At 36.1% G+C, this 21,478-nt stretch overlaps 1 protein-coding gene across 4 annotated transcripts; it reads left to right on the top strand.

The window, feature by feature from the left end:
- The first annotated feature begins 9,386 nt into the window (after window positions 1-9,386).
- LOC148848637 (uncharacterized) lies at window positions 9,387-15,959 on the top strand. Of its 4 annotated transcripts, none has more exons than XM_088948565.1 (4): window positions 9,387-9,697; window positions 13,565-13,619; window positions 14,998-15,066; window positions 15,377-15,959. In XM_088948565.1, exons 1-4 carry the CDS (start codon window positions 9,497-9,499, stop codon window positions 15,724-15,726), a joined length of 675 nt encoding a protein of 224 aa, XP_088804691.1. In that variant the 5' UTR covers window positions 9,387-9,496; the 3' UTR covers window positions 15,727-15,959. The 4 variants fall into 4 exon arrangements, with proteins under 4 accessions (XP_088804691.1, XP_088804693.1, XP_088804692.1 ...); XM_088948566.1 differs by having other exon boundaries at window positions 9,427-9,697; window positions 13,574-13,619; XM_088948567.1 differs by lacking the exon at window positions 14,998-15,066 and having other exon boundaries at window positions 9,399-9,697.
- The last annotated feature ends 5,519 nt before the right edge of the window (window positions 15,960-21,478 follow it).

Below are 21,478 nucleotides of genomic sequence, written 5' to 3'. Positions count from 1 at the left end.
AAGAATTTACACTCCTTCCAAACGCAACCTTATTGGTTGGAAATGACATTGTGAAGTTAAAGAGACTACAAAAATGGTGGGTCCATGAATAGATGAGAAATTAAGGATATTAATATCCAAAAGTGTTGATCTTGATGTTCTTTATTCCTCTTTGTATGAATTTGAAATCATTAAAAAAGGCATGAAATTTAGTGTGTTCCTAGACCAAAGAAGATGTGAAGTTCGTTACTCTTCTTTGGGTCTTCCACCTCAAAGTGTGGGGAAAGCACTAGGTGAATCCACAACTTTAGTCAACAAAATGTAAAACATTCATTCAAAAGCCCATGTTTATAAATATAGAAAACAATTGTATTAGGATAATATCTTTGTATAAAAATTAAAATTTAAAAGTGGATATAAGAATAACATTATCATCAGTAGTGTCATCGAACCACTCAAATTTTTGATATTTTTCAATGCACACTTTGATATGGCCCCGATAAAAATATGCAAATATAGTTACACCCCATGTTGGGGAAAAACGGGATCACCGTAACTTTGGAGGAGAAGCTCTGAAGCATGTCTGAAGACATTGTCTTTACAACCCCGCCATGTATGTAACCTCTACGATCATCAGGGTCAAGAGCATGACCTAAGTATTGTATTAACATACCAATTGTATCCCCATCATGCTTACCAACTACAACATTTCCTAAACATTGTAATCACAAAATAAATGAAACATCTTCAAAAGTTATTGTAATTTCAAATTTTGGTAGATGAAATGTATTTTTCTCAAGACACCACCTATCAAAGAGTGTTGTCAAAAGAGAACGATCCATTTGAAAGTTTCCTATCCCCATTAAATATTTAAACTCATCTATGTCCACCATTTGCTTTTGGGTTGTATTAAACCTCTATGTGACAAATTTATTATGATTATTTGATTTCAACAACTTCCGACGCTCCAAATGCATGCACAAATAAACTTCAACTTAATAACAGTTAATTCACATAATATACATCAACTATATAATATACACTAACGTGTCATTTCCAAATTAATTGTGACACATGCCTATGTTGCCCATACACTACTATATCAGCTAATCAGCTAAAACGGGAGGTGAATGCGTCTTGGTTGTAAACATTTTAAATTGATCACAAATTTGCAATTATGTCATGTATATATTACCATATTAGGAAACAAAGTAACAAAAGAAAGTTCAATAAACAAATGTGAATAGTCATCCAATATGATAAAAAGAATTGAATAAGCATAAAGGCTATTATACCATCATTTACTTGGTATATTGTTCATAACCCACCAACTTAATTCCTTTAGGCTGCATTTGTTTGAGGTGTAAAGACAAAACTCCGAAAGAATAGCCAGACATGTCAACACAAAAAAATGAACCGGATAAATGCAGCTTTTACACTATTATGCGTTTGGAAGAACGGTGTAAAACATCAATTAATTTTCTTCATGCGTTTGGAATGAAAGAAAAAAAGACACACACACACAGTGAGATAAACCATTGAGCTTTGGCTCCACAAAGACCCAACAGAGAGAGAGAGAGAGAGCAGAAGCAGTAGAGATCAAAAAATGTAAATAATGACCCTATCGTCTTCTGTTGTTTTTACCTCCTCTCTCCCTTCCATTTTTCTTCTCTCATCTTCTCTTCTTCCTTCTTTCTTTTGGGCTTCTCTCTCTCTCTCTCTCTCTCTCTTTGTGTGCTATTCATGGTTGATCTCCTAAAAAGCTAAATTGTTGGCTTCATATAGTTTAGCCGAATAAAAACAACATTTGAATGCGTTCAAACCCTGGCACAATGAGATGGGGACAATAAGATGCCTTGACCATTGGAGCGTCCTTTGTTGTAAGAAGAATGCGTCCAAACCCTAGCACAAGGAGAATAGAGAGTAGAAAGAGAAGAGAGAGGGAGTGTAAGAGAGAAGAAGAGGGTTGCACGAAGTTTGAAACCACGAGAAAACAGGAAACTTGAAGGTGATAGAGTAGTTCTTTGAAGGAGGAAGAGAGACATTGCTTTTTACATTGATGGATAGTTCAATTTTTAAATCAATTTTTTTTTTTATGTAACTTATACATCAATTCTCGATGTAAAAGTATATTCAAATGATTATTTGCATAAATAAAAGCTCTTTGTTTACACTCCATGCAAACACATACAAAAGTAACTCAGAGTGTAAAACTACACCGAATCGGGTTGTACACCGCAAAGAAACGCAACCTTAGTCTATTGCTCATGCTTCTTAGAATTATTTTTAGGGTGAGATTTTTCAATTCAAAAAAGGTTCAATAGCTAAACCACTAATACAGTATAAGTCATTATAGGACAAGTTTGTAGAGTGGTGTTGTAATGAACTTTGTACATAAGGCAATTTTCATGGCATATATGCGAAATTCTCTTCTTGTTTTACTATAAAACAAACTATTAAGTGAGTTGATATTAACTTGAATACCAACTTCATCAGACAAAACCATGAGAGCATTTTGAAGGGAATTCCAAGGAACAGAGCTATAAGCTTTCAAATTTCTAGGGATCAAGGTTTTAAAAGGCTAAAGGTGTAGTTGAGGCATAATGGCCCAAAAAGGTAAGGCATAAGCCTCGAGGCATTAATAAGCAATAAGTTTTTTCGTATAAGCATTGAATAAAATAATAACTAATCAACTAACAATTATAAACATTTTATATTTCATGTAAAAAATAATTTAGAAGAAAGGAAACAACTTAGTTTATTTGATCTATGTAAATAATAATAATAGTAATAATAATAATAATAATTATTATTATTATTAAGAAAATCAATTAGAAGAAGAAATGAGAAAAGTAACAAACTTGGGTCATTACATTTAAAATAATGAGAAAAATCTCACTAGATTTATTCAAAAGAAATTAATAACTTGATTAGTCCTTTTTGTATTGAACCATCTTAAAACATTAAGAAAAACTAACATAATTTGATTTGCCTTATTAATTTTTCATTTTTACTTTTTAATTTGCCTTAACCATTGATATTTAAGGCTTATGCCTTTTTACGACTCAAGTTATGCCTCATGCCTTGAGGCTTGAGGCTTGAGGCTTAAAGCTTAGATCTCATTTTGACAAAGGCTTAAGCCTCACATCAAAGTTGTAAGGCTTAAGCCTTGAGGCAAATTTTGTGTGTCTCGCCTCAAGGTGTACGCCTCAGGCCTCAAGGCTTAAGCCTTTTAAAACAATGGTAGGGGTAGATTCAATTAGGCTTTGAATGTTTATCTTTCAAAACCTTAACATATACACTTAGAAGTTGGCTTTGTTTCTTAAAACACACAAAATTCTCTCTTTAATAATTTTATCAAGGTTTTTTCTTCCAATAAATAGAATGAACTTCATTAGATATGAAGAAGAAATTATAGCATAGATTTAAGTGCAAATTTAAAAACAAGAAAACACCACTTATCCATACATAAAATCTACCCCAAAAATTGATCCCTATACACCCCTTGTTTTGACAATCCATATGCTATTCTCTTAACCCTCAATGTCCTTTGCTAAGCTCTTGATTTCTCTAATTAGATGTTTGAACTTCTACACACCTAGGCTGCTATCATCCATCCAAGAAATTACTAATTTGGAGTGACCTTCTATTTCCAAATTCTTAAACTACCACTTCTTTGCTAATTTCAAACCTTGATGCAAGGCTATTTTTTATGCTCTTATAGAATTCCCTACTCCAATCGGCCCTAAGAACAAAGTTACCACTTTTCCTATCCCTGAACACACCTCCAATTCCTAATAGTCCTGGATTTCCTACAGAGTATCGATCAAAGTTAGACTTTAATCTTTTAGGCTGAGGAGGCTTCCAATCCATAACTACTTTGTCTTTCACAGAAGCTGAAATTGCTACTTCAAACCAAACTCTAATAATATCAACCACTGTCACTAATTGGAAAGCTCCAAAGGTTTTTACCCAATTTTCTGTTTTGAGCTTAATGCCTTAGTCTATCTTCCACAATAATCTTCCTCTCTTTTTTTGCTTGTCTAAAGAAACTTAGGTTGAACAACATAGTGAAATCTTGTGGGGGGTCCCACCTTCAACCTTAGTGAAATCTCTACTAATTTTATCTTATACCTTGACCATGTTAATAAAGATTATGTCAAGTTCCTAACTAACTATTTATGGTCTTGAGAGGGATAAATTGGATATGAACCCAATTTACCTTTGCACCGATCAGCCCTTGCATCAAGTTACCTCCTCTTCTCCTTTCTCCTCTAATTTCCTATATAAGAAAATAACATCAACAACTAAGCTACTTGGCATGATTTTTCCATCAATAACAAATTTGTAATTTATGAAATTTGAAATAGAATTGTGCCTAATACCTAATTGACATAAATACACTCCCTCATGAGAGTTAGATTTTTTTTTTCTTGTTTATTACTATAAATGGACAGGATTTCATAATTGGGCCAAGTAGGGAGCTCCTTACACAATCTGCTCTATTTGTGACATATGCAAGGATGATAGTGTAGACCCAAACCATCTTAAATGAAGGGGAATAATTGGACCTACCAAGTGTCTAATCTGCCATTCTACATCAACTCTATACTTAACCTTGTATTGATATTTTCCCAAAAAAAAAAAAAAGTAAGCTAAAGTTCTTGACAAATTATGGGTTGGTGTCAGATACCAGCTGGGCCACTATAAAAGTTGTTAGACAAATTTACTCCTTACTAGGGGTTGGAAGGACTTAATTTGGCTCTAAATGAATTGAATTTGATAACCTATATAGATAGTTGTGATCATTAAAGTGAATATGTCGTGAAGAACTTAAAAATGATATGACTTCTTTGAATGCCCATATATGTATAAACAGTACAAAAATCCAAAGCTAATAATAAGTTATTCTACCTTAATTTGCATTGCAATATATGAACATAGCTAGTTACCATTCCTCTTTTTCTAGAAGAAAATCATTTTTCCCAAAAATCATTATGTGATAAATATATGATAATAAAATTTACTACCTGAAGGGTATGTTCAGCCCATATCACCATCTAAAACAATGAAGGAACAAAAATAGACTTTTGTTTCTCAACTATTAATCACTTAAATAGGGAGACAAACATTGTTTATATGTTCATAAATACTCTACCAAAATACCTTCCTTAAATCAAATTTGAATCTAACAAATCTCAATGCATTTTAATTAATATTAATTGAAAAGTATCACTTTCATCAATGCATTATGTTACTCTAAAAGTATAGTTTCATATATTTTTCCCTACCAAATTCCTAACAAATAATAATATTGGCAAACACAATACTCAAACATCATTTTCCAATACAAGGAATAGTAATTTAATCATATAAAAATATTGCATCACATACCTGTAAAGCTATAATTGACGTACTAGCCTAAGCCAATATTCCTGAACTGAATTTCTTGTTTGATTGGTGAGATTGAGAGCAAGGGAGAGAGAAAGAGTAAGAAAAATCAAAATAAAAAAAAGGAATAGAAAAAGAGATTAAGAGGTTTATGGAGAGAGAAACTAAGAGAGAATGAGAGAGATTGAGGAGAACAAGAGATTGATGGAGAGAGACTCAGAGAGAATGGTAGAGATTGAGGGAGAAAGAGGGATTAATCAAGAGAGAGAATAAGGGACAAGGAAAGATCGATTGAGAGAGATTGAGGGAGAATGAGAGATTGACGGATAAACAAAACGAGAGAGATTGATGGATAAAGGGACTACAAGAGAACAGGAGAGTGAATGGTTGAGATGAGAGAGAACAAAAATATAAAAACTAAACACCCTTTGTTTACTTTCAAACCATATAATTGAGCACAGAGAGGCATTTGTGAGAGTGAGAGAGTGGGAGGGAGATCAAGAGAGGAGGGAGTGTGAGAAACTGAAAACCCTTTTGGTTTCTTTTCAAATCACCCAACATTAAGGGAAATTTGGGTATAGGCATTTTGCTGTCCAACATGGATTAAGAGTCCCATGTTGGGAATAGTCATATAAGCCTCCAATGACATGACAGGGGTTTTTATAATTTGAAATGTAGAATAGATTGTCAAAGTTTTATAGATTTTTGAACCAATTTGCAGCCTAATTTTAAATGTAGAGCCAATTCTATCTATGATTTCCCTAAAAAAAGGGTAAACAACTTAAACATACCCTAAGTTTTCATAAAATGACTTAAACATACCTTGAGTTTTTCAAATAAACTTAAATATACCTTGTAGATTGACCCCACTGGACTTAAACATACCTTCTATTATTAAAACGTTAATAATTCTTAACATTGAAAGTGGCCTATTTAATTTTTGGAAAACCATGCTATACCCTTTATGCCCTATTTAAAAAAGATCCCCTACTCTCTTAAAGTCTCTTCCAAGCCAATAACAGTAGGTAGTGTTGATGGAGAAGAGGAAGGAAAAGATGTCGGACTGAAAGAAGTAAGGCCTAGAAGCAGGTTGTATCTCAAGTCCCATCAAAGATGAAAAAAATGATGTAAGACCCTCATGAAACAGATTACTTGTTTCAGTCTTTAGAAAGCAAGTCTGTATCAATTGTTAGATACCTGGGTGAAGGTAATGAAACAAAAAAGAATCCATTAGCTTACACTACTTCTCAAACAAATAAGTATGTGTTGAACGTCCCCTACTATTTGAGGTGATCTCCCTATGTTGTGATATGAAAACCTTGGTATTTATTCAACAAGGTATCTAACACGAAGTTGGTAATAGCAATATCATAATACAAAAGATAACACACACCATTTGGCCTTTGGACAAATGTTCGTATACATGGACATTGGGCAACATTATTTCAAGTCTCTACAAAGATCAATCTCCGGCATTGGTTTCCAACAATAGGAAGCCCTTGAAGCATTTAAGAACTATAGTAAAGAAGGTGATATTCCTGCTAAATAACAATGAAAATTTATTTATTTTGGACTCTGAGGATGGTAGACTGGGTTTACACATTGTAACCGATGGACACCAATTCTAAGGATGCTAGCTCTACGAGGGGATTTCAAGGACTCCAAGGGAGCAATAAGCTAAGCCTTTGAAGAGGACGTAGATAGTAGAGTTTGCAATATGGCGTCTCAAACTAGAAGATGAGGGGCAAAGCTGTCTTTTGTTCAACCCATTAAGGATAGGGAAAATTCCCAATTAGTGCTTTGCACTTTATGCCTAGTGCCATTTTGGTCCCTAAGTTTTAAAATACAACAATTCAGTATTCGAACTTTCAAAACATGATAATCCAGTACCTGTCATTAATCAGCAGTTAACATGGCATTAAGTGATATTTGAAAATGACACAAATGCCCTTTAAGTGTGATTTAATTTTCTTTATCGACCATCTAAATGTTAACAAAAAATTAATAATCCCAAATCCTTATCGACCATCTAAACGTTGACAAAAAATTAACAGTCCCAAATCCTTGCTTCTTCAATTCAAGAAAGTTGGGGTTACGTTTGAGTGAGCATTCTGGTGACCCCAACTTTCTTGAATAGAAGAGGCAAGGATTTGGGACTATTAATTTTTTTTTGTCAATATTTGAATAGTTGATAAAGAAAATTAGATGACACTTGTAAGACATTTGTGTCTTTTTAAAATGTCAATTAATGACTAATTAATAGCTAGTTAACGACATGTACTGGATTGTCACATTTTGAAAGTTTGGGTACTGAATTATTGCATTTTAAAATTCGATGACCAAAGTGACATTAGGCCCAAAGTACAGGGTATTAATCAATATTTTCCCTTAAAGATAATGGTGAAAAGGTATGTTTAAGTCTAATTGCAAAACGAAGGGTATATTTAAGTTATTTTTATAAAAAGTTGGGGTATGTTTAAATCTTTTATCAAAAGAAGGTAAATTACAAAAATTTCCCTTAAATTTTTTGACAATCATAAAAACCTCCCCTATAATTTCATTTCAGCAAAAACCTCCCTACTATTTTAAAAAATTTGACAAAAACCTCCCTTCCGTCAGTAATCATAACGAAAAACGTTAAACTGATGATCAAATCTTTTCAAATACCTATTTTACCTTTTCATGCGTTAATGATTTTCTTAGTCCTACTCAGACTGACTATCATACGTATTCCACAATTGACTGAATTAAGAAAAGGAGCTTTATACTCATACAGATCCACTGGATTGCATGCCAAATTGCCAACCCAACGTTTCCGATGAGAAATTCAGTCCCTCGATCTAAACTAGTCTTGATCAACGGTGAAGTTCCTATGCTACAACTCGACCTTCCTGAAACTCTCTCTCTCCACTGAGGAACCCAATGACGATAGCTCGACGAAAGACAAAGAATAGAGATCAGGAAACTAAGAGGGAAAAAATGAATACTATAAGGCTTACTGTTCATTATCTTCAATGAATGAAGAAGACTTGAACAGAGGACGCTGCCCCGCCCCGCCGTATCGTAGCTGAATAGAGAACGCCACCAGAGATGACATAGTCGTCGTCCCCTTCCACGTTGTTCTCTTTCTTCTTTCCCCCTCGTCTTCTATTTTTTTTTTTTTTTAATTTGACTCCTCCCCTGTCTTCTACTACTATTATCGGTCGAACACCTCTGAGCAGGGGATTCAACTTCAGTGTCTGCTTCCTTTCCTTTCCTTATCTCTTCTGCTTCCTCATTTCCGCAAAGCAGAAGATTGATCATAATTGTGAAACCGCCATCAACCCAGAACTTGGTTGTCATCCCCATCGTTGAGTTTTGGTATAGCGAAATGGCATGTCGTAAAATCGTTAAACTATAACTGCAATGGTTTAATTAAGTTGAACGGGATACATGAACAGGGGAATTGGAAGTTAGTCTCAATAGGACCAGGAAGTTGGAATGGAGGAATGGTTGTAGTGGTGGAGACCAAAGAAGAAGAAGAAGAAGGAGAGAGAGAGATGGAAGAAAGTCGCTAGGTTCACCTAATTGTTGTTAAATCTTGGGGGGTAATTTGAAATAGGCCTTAAATCTATTACAAGTTTTTAAAATAAAAGCGGTAGGATTAGATTTTAAAAATGGAATAATAGAATGAGAGCCTAAAAATGGAATTTATCTTAGGGACCAAACTCTCGCCGGTAAATGATAGTTTCCGATGAAGAACAGTCACCGGAAAACGAAAGGAATATTCCAAGCAATAGCTTCGTTGCAACAGTTGGGTTTGCGTTCTTCTACTCTGTCAAAAATAATAGAAAAAGTAAGATGTTGCTCGAGTTACAAAGTGATTGGATGACGTTTAGGGGTAATTTCGTAATTATACACGTTTTTCGTCATGATCATTGACGGAAGGAAAGTTTTTATCAATTTTTTTTAAAAATAGCGGAGAGGTTTTTGCTAATATAAAGTTATAGAGAAGATTTTTATGATTGTCAGAAAGTTCAGGGGAGATTTTTGTAGTTTACCCAAAAAAAAATTGCATAGGCCCTATAGCAATCGTCCTCTCGAGTTCAAAAGCGAGCGAGCGAGGGAGGGAGAGAAAAGAACCTCCATGGAAGAGGTAAAAGCTGCATCAGCGACGACTTACATGCCGAAACCTCAATCTTCAAACACAGCACAGAACCAGAACCTCCCTCCCCAAGTGCCTCCTGCTCAGAACAAGAAGAGAAAGTTAGATCATGTCGATATTCGTAAAACTTCGTATTTCAAGATCCGGGCCATTGTCAAAGACCTTCGCCCCTCTTTCATTGAGGTAGTAACTTCTTCATGTTCTTGTTCTTTCTCTTGTTATTTACTGGGGATTTCTTCTGTGTAGTTTCTTTATGGTCTCAACATGCGAGGGGGTTTTATCGCATAGTTTCCTCGTGGGCCCTTAGGAAGGATGACATTTTAAATTTGTTCGATTTTAGTTATGCGTTTTTCAACGTCTGCATCACCTATCTTTGTTCGGTACTTCCTCATCGGATAGCTTTCCTTTTAATTTTTTTTTTCTCTAAAAAGTTTGTGTTTTCGGGAGAACTGACAACTTTAAGTTCAACATGCGAGGGGGTTTTATCGCATAGTTTCCTCATGGGTCCTTAGGAAGGATGACATTTTGAATTTGTTCGATTTTAGTTATGCGTTTTTCTACGTCTGCATCACCTATCTTTGTTCGGTACTTCCTCATCGGATAGCTTTCCTTTTAATTTTTTTTTCTCTAAAAAGTGTGTTTTCGGGAGAACTGACAACTTTAAGTTCAAGGCATGCTTTGCTGATATGCGACAGAACACCATAGATTAATCTTTCTCACTGGAGAACTGGGTAAAAGTGATATTATTTGGTTTATTGGGTGGTCGATTGTTTTAAGTTCAAGGCTTGCTTCAGTGGTATGTGATAGAGCATCAAGGATCAAACATTTTTTTTTTTTTCTCACTATCTAGTATCTACTGCAAAATAAGAGATACCGCATGAAATAATGGTATAACACATTAACACACGCAAAGTTCCTAATGGGAAAGAGAAGTGATACTCGCGACATGTTTCTGTAACATGCAGTATAGTTGATCCTTTTGCCAAAAGTTCTTAGGAAAGGGCAACTGACACTAACCGTCATAGTGGGTCTATTTCTTGGAAAACCAGGAGTATCTTTGTTAAGTTGAACATAAAAGCAATGCAGCACTAGAAGGAAACACAACCAATGTAGAAGCATACTAGACGTAGTTGAATTTGGGGTATTTGATGCTTGGGCCTTGGGTATCATCTTTGTTTGGTTCAAATGGGCATTTTAGCTCCAAATCAAAACAGAATTTGTGTTCCATTTTTTATTTTGGAAGTTGTTGGAACTTGGAAGTACTGCTCATAGGTCATTGTGAGATGCTATCTGAACATTGTTGAAGTTATGCATAATCTAGCATTTGCTATGGTCCTTCTGATGTAGAGGGATTTAAATCAGATATAAAAAACGAGGGTATGTAATAAACAGCATTACAAGGATACTCCTCGTTTTTTCTTGCTTTATTGTTGTTCTTGTTATTATTTATTCTAGCTGCTTTTGAAACTTGTCCATGTCTAGCACCATGTCATGCCATGGTTACACATCTGCAAATAAATAAATAAATAAATCCAATACCCTAGCTTTCTGAATTTACTGCATTAGATAACTTGTATCCATGTTAGATAGAGATATTTGTGGCTTCTGTTGCATAGATGATGCAAAGGTGTAAAAAGAGAGACAATGGAAGAAAGAATGTAGTTTCTCCAAATTATTAGACCAATGACAATTTGTAATTATTGGGTTATTTAATTTTGGTCTATTTGAGTCTTTTAATAGTTAGATTTAAATTTATTCAAAATAGGTTCAATGATTTTTAGAAGTTGAAAAGTTGTGGTTGTAACCATGCCACTTTTGTTTCAGATTATTATTTTTAGAGGTTAAAACATGTTTATATTGTATGATTTTGGTGTCATTAGATGTTCTATTAGCTATTAAGCTATCTATCAAACAAACCAACAGCTTGTAATTTTGACATATTTTGAGAAAGTTGTGGTCCTATTAGCAAGGTTCAAAATATCGATATGCCTCTGTGTTTCGGCAGAGGCATATCGGTACTTAGATATACACGGAAACATATTTTCTTTTTTAGTTTTTTTTTTTTCAAAATTTGGTTTTTTGGGGAGTTAAATATAGGTATTTTTCTTAATTAAAGAAGAGTGGGGTCCCAAAACACCTGTAAACAGGCGTATCGGGACCCAAAAGATACGATATGATACACCATCTTTGAGATTTATTTTGGAGTTGTCTTTGGTTTTTTGGTGGAATTAGTAATACGTTATTAGAGTTATTTTTGGAGAGGAGGTCCATATATGAGTGATTCCTAATTGCTATGGTTTATATATAGGTATACCTCAGTTCTAACTTCTAATGCAATTTTTGATCTTGGTCAGTTTCCTAGTTGGGATTGGTCAGGGTCAGTAAAGGGAAACCCAAGCCCTTGCATTGAGTCTATAAATAGTCATTGTAACTGAAAATTAGAAGAATTGATTTGTGAATAAAAGTTTGTTTTAGTGAATTCTCATTATGGATTACACGCACACATTTTTTCTCTTCATAATTCTAAAGTGTCTCATTGCTGGAATCTAATTTCTTGCCCATTTTTTGATGGATTGCAAGCTATCTACTTGCTTCTCTATAACAATACTTTATTATTACTCATCCAAGTTACCTTTTCTCATCCTAGCTCATCCTAGTAAGCCCATCAGTAGATTTGAAAGTTGTAGAACCTCTTATCTGTTTGCCATTAATAGGGAATTACTACCCTGTAGCCATTCTAAGTGAAGACTGAAAATACCATTCTTAAATTCACTCATAACCCGTAGGATGTTAACTTTACAATTGCACAGCAATATTATTAGCCATGGGCTATCTTTTTCCTTTTTTTTCATTTCCTTTGAGGATGTGGGGTGGAGTAGCTAAAGTTTTCTGAATTATGGAGTTATGAAGCACAATTCTGTAAACTGATTTATCTTATGGGCATAATTTGACTTTGTTGAGCAATTGGTGAATTTTTCACGTGTTGTTAGAGAATGGATATAATATGTGCATGTAGAGACAATATATCCTAGTAGTTATAACTCTATTTTGTTAAGAGGCGATCTCTTGTGGTTTTGATGATTTGTGCTATAAAAGATGGTAGTTGCATGTTTAGTTGACTTATCTAGAATTGTTGAACATGGTCCAGATCTTATTTGTTTGTTTATTACTTGATGAGCATTGAACAATAATCATTAGGATTCAGCAAGTTGATATGCCATATTTAGGTCACTTGAGTATCTGATGTATCTTGTAGCCTGTGAAGCCTTGGCTCTTGAGTTTGGGGGGCTTGCTCTAGTAAACTTGTTGTATAATTAATCTGCAGTTTGAATAAAATTACTTTACCTTTTTCCTCAAAAATTAAAAAAAAAAGGATTTTGGAAGAATTGAACCAGTATGTCTTTCTGTTTGGATATCAGCTGATTTAGGTGTAACATTGTTGGAAGGTAATCTATGCTCTTAATGTGGCATCATAGAAGTGGATGCCAAGATAAGATATTGAAGCATTTCCTTCCCTAGTTGTCTCCAAAGGTTAAAAGAATATGCAATTGACACTTGTTTCACTGCACCGTTTTTGGTCTGTTGGTGTGGTAGTGGAGACCTGATCAATGCTTGAACTTTGGTGCTGAATGAGGAGGGATAATGGATGCTAATTGGTTTTTGGGTGCACTGACCAAATTCTTGAATTGAAGTGACATATTGCCGTTTGCTTTCTTCTATGGTTGTCAATCACAATAGCCGATTTGCTCACTTTTTACATTAATCCCTTTTTTCTCATGGGTTTCATGCATTGTTTTGGATCTTTTTTCATTTACAGGAGAGTACTCTCTTTGCATTTGTTCATGCGAAATGACTAGTCATCTTTATATTCTATAATTAGTTCATACTTCAAGAAACTCAACTATATGGGCCTTTTTTTATCACATTTATTCATGTCATACACAACTATGCCTTGCAATATCTTATTTCTCATGTTGATTTATTCACTTTTGCATCAGCTTGGAAGGTCTTAGCATGTAAAGAACCTAAATGTTCTTTGTTCTCTTGAAGGTTCTTCAGACTCCTGACTTCAGAAATTGCAAGGCAGCTTATGAAATTCGAAAACGTAAGCTTTTCAATATCAGTTCTAGGTTTTTACTCTTATTTGAATAAGTTATGTAATTGTGTTCTAAAACTTACATGATTTTCTTCATTTCTCATATTCCACAACGGACTGTTATCTTTTATTTATTTATTTATTTGGTAGGGATTAATTGAATGAAGCCCTTCTGTGCTATATTATTTTTGCCATTGATCCCATCTTAAATATTTAGGAATTGCACAAATTCAGGCATGGATTGACTGAGCTAAAGCCTGCAACCTGGAAGTTATTAGAGTTGTAATGGGTTTTCATCTCCTTTTATTAACTGGTTATGTATTACTAAATGACTGAAATGCAGAGCAAAAGTGCACAGGCATCAACAGGGAAAATATTTAGCATTTGGGAGTAGGGGTTGCCTCAAGCCAAGCTGTTCACGAGCTGTTCGAGCCTAACATATGGGTTCGTTTGCTAATCGAGCTGAGCTCGAGCTTAATACAGCTCGGCTCGTGAGGCTTGCAAGCCAAGTTGAGTATATTTACATAGGGTGTCACCTTGGCTCGGCTACTAAAGGAGACTTCAGCTCGGCACCTCGGCTATTGAGGGAAACCTCGGTTCGGCGTCTTGGAAGCTAAGGGAAACCTCAGCTTGGCACCTCGGTTGATAGGGAGACCTCAGCTCAGCACCTCGGTTGATAGGGAGACCTCGGCTTGGCACCTCATTAGCTGAGGGAGACCTCAGCAACTGAGGGAGACCTCGGCTGCTAGGGAAACCTGCAATCAGAGGCAGCCAAGCTCGAACTTCCGAGCTTTTGACTCGAGCCAAGCTCGAGCTCAAGTCACTAGTTCGAACCGAGCTCGAGCCTGATAATTTATGACTGAGCCAAGCTCGAATAGCCAGATATTCAGCTCGGCTCAGCTCGAATCCACCCCATTTGGGAGTGTGTACAGAACAGCTGCATTTACATACTCCTGAATTATTCATGAACAATGTCCATTTTATACACTATAATAATCTCAGTAGAAAAAACATGGTTGTGAATTTAATTTTATATAGTATTGTAGCTAACCAAAAAATAACAAATAACATAATTTAAGAAAAGGATTTAATGGGTTGGTTTTGCTTTTTTTAAGGTGAGAGAGAAGTATATAGGTATTCAATTTAGAATAAGAGATTGTTGGTTGTTTATAGAGAAATAGGGAGAGGGATGTGTACTTCTGTACCTCCTAAAATAAATAATTGTTCTGATATATGAACCCCATGCAATCTCATGAAATTAAGGGCCAGTTAGAAGAGACGGGAGACGGGGAGAGTAATGGTTTTACTGTCAAAGTCTAAATCCGATTCAGTTCTCATATAAATTACAATCTTAAATTGCAGCTTTTTTTCTGATCCATTTTTGCAGAGTGTGAATCTGTGCATGCACAGAGAGGGCAGGAGTCGGAATCCTTGAGCATGGTTTGGAGCACTAAAGGTACTCCTGACTCCTGAATCTGCCTGACCAAGCACTACAAAATTTGGCTTAGCTCAAGTCTTTGTCTCTGCTCTCAAACCTTCTAGGCTACCTAGAATTTCTAAAGTAAAGCTTAAGAATTTGCTATCTATGTGGTTTTGTCATAAATAATTCTAGTGCTTAGATGCTCTTCTTATTTATATAATCATGACAACACTTTGTTACTTGCTTTATTTGGTTCTATTTTTTCTTCCTTTTTTTCTTTTTTGGGTGGGGGTTAGTTTCTCTGATTCAATTTATAATTAATTGAATCCTACTACTACTGCTACAGAGATGAAGTTCATGATGGATTTATACAAACAGTTAAAGATGGAAACATTCTTTATTGGGAAGTGTAAGAATCAACCAGGTCACCCTTTACTAGGTGAAAACAGGCAGGAACAGAAGCCCATGGAGAGGCCCCAAGAAGAGAAGCAGGCTGAAGAACACTCTTTTCCAGAAAAATTACCTGAAGAGAAGCCACTTTCTGGAGGGAACAACTCTGAGAGCAGAGGGGACAGTCAGATCCAAGGGACATATATTGTTGGTGGATCAGTTTTTGGCTGGAATTTTATACTATATCCAAGCGGTAAACCAGTCTATTATGGGGCAACAAAGGAGTTGCGAAGAACTGCAAAGTAGGTTCTTTATTTTTCTATATGCTATCCCAATTTGACTTAGCTAAGTGATTAGAGCAATGGAATTTTGAAAATGAATAATACTACCTTTATTTTTCCATGTTGATCCTTCAGATTAATCAATTTAATCTGAAGGATCTGCACATATTGCTGAAGGGGACACTCACAAATCAAATTTTGCGTTTTACTGTAAACTTTCATACCAAAATCAATAGATTTTCTTCGCAATTCAGTAAAGATGTTGTCTGAATGAATCTTGTGTGATTATTTTGAATTCTGTTTCACACATTCCACATAACGGTTGAACCTGAAACAGGGCCAAAAATCAAGCTGAACAATAGGGGTGCTCATCAAAAACCGAATTGAACCAATAAAACTGAACCAAAAAAAAGCCGGTTAACTGAGCCACTGAACTAGTTGATTCAGTTCAGTTTTGGTTTGAGATTTATGCCCACTGTTAATTGGAGAACTGTTTAGTGAACATGAATCTCTGTACTAGGGTAGGGTTTCATGAGGCTGGGCCAGGCCAAAACATCGAGTTTGTTGTTGTAAGTCGGAATCCATATGTGTAGGATAGGGCTATAATTGGATCGAATTCAGTAAAGCCCAAATTCGATTTAATTATTGAAAACTTGCATGGATTTGAAAACCTTGTATTCGGATTCGAACCGTAACGGGCTCGGGTTAAATTTGGATTTAATTTGACTCTGCTTTAAAATTTTAATTAAAAAAATTAAAATTAATTATTTTTTTGTTTTTATATTTAATAAATTATTTAAATATAATATACTGAATTTATTATATTTATAAGTTACATAAAATTATATATTTTTTTTAATTTTAATTGTCAGATTAAGGTGCAGATTTTCAAGTATTATTATTTATAGGCCTAGTGAAAAAGCATCCAGCATCCAGCATCCATGTTCCAACTTATCTTAGGGCTTTCTTTCATAATTTTTTTATTCTTCCCTCACCACCAGTTGTTTTAATTCTGGAATGGCTGATTTTATTTAAGCTACGGCGTTGCAGGCCTTAACCATTAAGAACCACAATTCGATCCCTCTATGATATGGCTTCTGCTGGGCCACATGAAATTTGTCTCCTTTGCAATGGTCCTGTTCTTAGCTTTAGTGGAAGAAGAAAACCTCTGGTGCTTCTTTTAGAACATGGACGGTGGACCACTGGATCTGGATTCATCTGTTGTTTGCACTTTTCTTATTTTCTTCTGCGGTCGGTGGCCCACATTCATGTCCTTGCCAACTGACTGGAAAATGGAAAATGCTATTCCTTTTCAATTTGGTGTTAGTATTACATGGTACCCATTATGCAAATGCTCATTCAGTGTTATATTCTGTTATATTTTTGTCCTTTTTTGTACTTTCCTTATTTTTCTGCATTTTTCTTTAATTTTGTTTTATTTTCTTAATTTCCCTTTTTATTGTACTTTTTTGTATTTCTTATTTTCTTTTCTTCATTTTTTTTGCTATATTTTATTAATTTTCTACAAATGGTCTCATAAAATGATATAAAAACAGTTTGGGGTTTTAGACATTCAAACGTGCACATGACCGAGGTAAGTGATACTCATCTCCTAAGTGGGTAAATAACTTTTCCACCTGGGGGAAAGTTGCTAATACTTGAATGGAACAGAAATACCCCTTTTAATATTGAATTGTTATGGTTAAAATGGGCATTTCCTTATTTACCTGGGAAATAAAAGAACATGGGTAAATGCACTTACCTGGGTAAATCTTTCCTGAGAAACACTTACCCGTGTAAGTGCATTTACCCGAATAAATAATTTACCGAAAATCAAATGAGGCCTAAGAGTTGGGGTGGTCCTCTGTGATAAATGAAAGTTCAGGTCTTTTTTTATTTTTTGATAGAAATAATTCAGGAGGTCTACTCATTAGCAATGGAAAATCCCATTAGGAAAACCTTTGGGTCTTAATCGTCTTGATTCCCAGTCCATAAGCTCAGTTTGGAAAGAGTACAAATACAAATATGTACAGTATAAATACATACAAAATACAAGATTTTGCACTCTACGTATTTGTGTTTGTAGTCCTTCCAATAGTTGCAGTAGGAGAATTGCAACCCGATTACTTGAGGAGACCCTAACCTAACAGGACTCTATTTGAGTTGGGCAAATCTTGTCCATTGACATCCATCTTCAAGCTGATGCCTCATTGACCCTTATCCCGCTCCATCCATTTCGATTTGCCTGAGGTGCAACCTTAGTGCTACCAAGTCTATAAACCTATCATATTGAAGACAAATTTCAGTATCTTTAAACCATGGCCTACTTCTAATAAGGACCTAACACACAAGCATCAGCAGAGACCTTTCTTCCTTTTAGGTTGATAGGAGAAACATTTGATGGCTCTAGTAAAAGAGCATTGATAGTACTCGTAAGAAGTGATATATTATTCATGTAGCCGACTGTAAGGCTTGGATGATGATGATTTCATGGCCTTGGTACCACTAAAATATATGGTAGAAAAGGCCAATTACTACCAAAGAAAAAAAAAGAAAGGATTAATTACTTAAATATATCATTTGGTGTTTAATATACCCTATGATTTCCAAAAACTAGCAATGTACATCCTCTAGAGTGGCCGCTGGCACATATAGGCCATCCATTTGTGGAATCGGGATCTATTCCTCACTGAGGGCTCCTCACACGGATCTCACAGCCCCATCCCATTGTGTCTTGGGAATAGACCTTTTCATGGGCCGGGCCAGGCCGGGTTCGGGTCGGGCTTTTACTCATCATTAATGGAAATACACTAGGCCCGAGCCCGAGTCCGACCCGACCAACGGGCCTATAGCTTGGGCCTGAGCCTGGCCCTGATAAAAAGATCGAAGCCCGAGCCCAAGCCCGAAGCCTGACCTAATAAAATAAAATTACAATTTTTCCTATTCAAATTAGAATTAAAAATTCATATGGTTTTTTTTTTCCTATTTAAATGAACAATGGGCCTACAAGATGGTTTTTGTCCCTTTCTTTTACGTTTTAAAATAAAGTTTTACATTCTTAAATCAAAAAAATTATTCAAATGGACATAATCACATAACCCACTTTAAGTCTAATTTTAGGTCGGGTCGGGCCGGGCTCGGGCCGGGCTATTTTGACAAAACCTGAGCCCGGCTCGAATTTATTGTGGGCCGGGCTTTTTGGCCCAAATTTAAGCCCGCGGGCCTATAAACATGTTCAAGCCCGTCCGGGGGCCGGGCCGGCCCGTCGGGCCACCTGGCCCATGAACAGGTCTACTTGGGAACATCTCTCCATGAATTACAACACAAATGACGAGAAATGTTCCCAACACACAATGAGATGGGGCTACGAGGTCTATGTGAGGTGTGTGCTCTATGAGGAGCAGATCTGGATTCCCATTTGTAAAATGCTTTGGGCCATGACTAATATCCAATTTTGCCCCTACACAAGTAGGCAATAGGAAGAAGGCATGACAGGGTTAAGGATCTCTTAGCTCTCTGGCTTCATCTTCATTGGCAAAACTTAACCGTAGTTATTGATTAAAACTCCATCTCTTGAAAAAGAAATTAGAAGTTTAGAACCAGATGAGAAACTTAAAGGCGCCAATTGGCTGGTTGGTAAGGTCTCCTTCTCGTTGTAACGGAGACCTGGGAAGTGGGAACTCGCCTGCACCTAGGTTGGGGGATGGGCTACCCCCGTTGTGTAGCCCTTGGAAATCAAAAAAAAAAAAAAACCTTAACATTAGTTAGCAGTCAGTTGATTCACCAAGTCATTGTTGGCTTCCCATGGTGGAGAGTGGAATGAGGTGGGAAAAAATCGAAAAGCAATGATCTGGTCAATTTACAATCAAATAGAGGAAGGTTTACACCAGTTGCTTGGCCATGGGTTGCAATGGAAAAAGAATAAAGAAAGAAAGAGAGAGTGTGTGAAAAGTGGAGAATTTGCAATGATCATTCTAGTTCATTGATCATAGATGTTAGGGGTGAGTAAATGGGTAGGTTCTATCCGGAACCAAATGGAACTAACCTCAAATCGGCCTTGAACAGGCCCTACCCAACCTGTTACAGAGTAGAGTTTGGTTCCAAATTCTTGGAACCAATCCCTACCCAATTTGGTTCTAGGGTCTAGGGGTTTAACCTACCCGAACTGACTTGATGAACCAGCCTTGGAACTGAATTTACTTTGAAATAAACCCCAAAATATTTTCAAGGATGTGAAGATTTTAACCCAAGTACTCATGGTTATAAAAGCCATGGTCTCACTTGACCATTGAGTTAGTTAAGTGATTTGATCATTTGTTTTCATTTTAATATTTTAATGTGTATAATAAATAATGTGAAAAGGTAAGATTTACAAAATTTAAATTATATTGACAGATTTTGAACCATATATTAATATTTTTTATGATAATTTACATATTAAATTATGCAATTTAGTCAATAAAGATAATATATGTTTCAAACTATATATTGTCATTATTGATAAACAAGTTTTTAAAGGGCATGTTTTGATTATTTTAAGGGGGAGAGTAAAGAAAGAACAGGTTTCATGGGTAGACCCTAGAACTGCTAAGACCAGGATAAACCTTAGAACTAACCTTCAATAGGTAGATTCCAGTTCCAAAAAACTGGAACTGACCCTTATAGGGTAGGTTTTAGGTTCTACCATGGAACCGAACTAAACCGGCCCATGCTTACCGCCTAGTATAGGTTGGGGAGGGAATGAAACTAGGAAGAGAGAAGTGGGAAGGAAAAGAGATAAGGAGAGAGAAGGAGGGAGTAAGGGGTGACCACCAGGCTAGTTCAATGTTTCCCTATTTGATGGCAACAAAGAAGAAAAAGAGGGGAAACCGATTTGTCATGTTGCTATTGGAGGGTGCTACAGTCGTACCTTGGTTGGTCGGGCTACCATGTCTCAAGGTTGCCCGACCTCCTCGAGCATGTCAACAAATCAACACATCATGCACTGGAGTTAATGGACGTACCTATAGGTGCAAACCTTGGGGCAAGAGAGGGGCACACAATGTTTCTACTTCACCGATAAGCATCCCCACTGAGGAACGTAGGACCAGTTGAAGACCTTAGTAGGCGGTCTCCTCCCTCGAGCACCACAAGGGATGTGATTGAGTGCACCACGACACTCAGCTATTTAAAGGTATTTCCCTTCAAGGTATAGCTCTCTTCAACCCTTCGACACTCTAGCCTTCTCTTTGCTCTCTTGTTTCCTCAATCCTGCTCAGCCCATACCAGATCGCCCTCTACAACTCGGCCCAGCCGACCCTTTCACCTCTTACTGACTTGAGTGTCAGAGAGCCTTCCCAGAGACCTCATCCTTAGGACCTCTAACTATGCTTTGGTTGTAGGTTCTTCTCGGTGCATCAATTCACCATTCCACCTCAACTAATCCTAGTTGGCAAGACTTCATCTATTGCGAGTCCACTTTGGTTTGGACAGCATCAGAGGGTCTATGTAAAAGGTGGACTAAGTGTCGACATAATGTGAGTTCCATTTATCTTTTATATATCTCTTAGATTTTGTGTTGAAATACATTTTTCTCTCCTTTCTTTATGTTTTTATTCTTGGTTCCATCTCTCTCTCTCTCTCTCTCTCTTACTTCTAAAGCTATAAACTCTTAGCTCCTCACTCTTCCATTCATGTTGATGTTGATGCTCAGAATGGGAGGACAACACTGTAAATTTGCTTCTTGGACAAGCTAGTTGGTGGAAGGATCCGAGGGCTGCTGAGGCCAAGGTTTGAGG

The sequence above is a fragment of the Nelumbo lutea genome, chromosome 6 (assembly GCF_056320005.1).
Source record: "Nelumbo lutea isolate HS-2025 chromosome 6, American lotus-T2T, whole genome shotgun sequence".
Classification (NCBI taxonomy): Eukaryota; Viridiplantae; Streptophyta; class Magnoliopsida; order Proteales; family Nelumbonaceae; genus Nelumbo; species Nelumbo lutea.
Note: the sequence above shows the minus strand (reverse complement) of the source record. Positions and strands in the feature narration are given on the sequence as shown.

Bases quoted from the DNA above. Each gene is read 5' to 3' on its own strand.
- LOC148848637 (XM_088948565.1), top strand. From the start codon at position 9,497: ATGGAAGAGGTAAAAGCTGCATCAGCGACGACTTACATGCCGAAACCT. The intron at 9,698-13,564 runs GTAGTAACTTCT...GTTCTCTTGAAG, and splicing joins TTCGCCCCTCTTTCATTGAG to GTTCTTCAGACTCCTGACTT. The intron at 15,067-15,376 runs GTACTCCTGACT...CTACTGCTACAG, and splicing joins CATGGTTTGGAGCACTAAAG to AGATGAAGTTCATGATGGAT.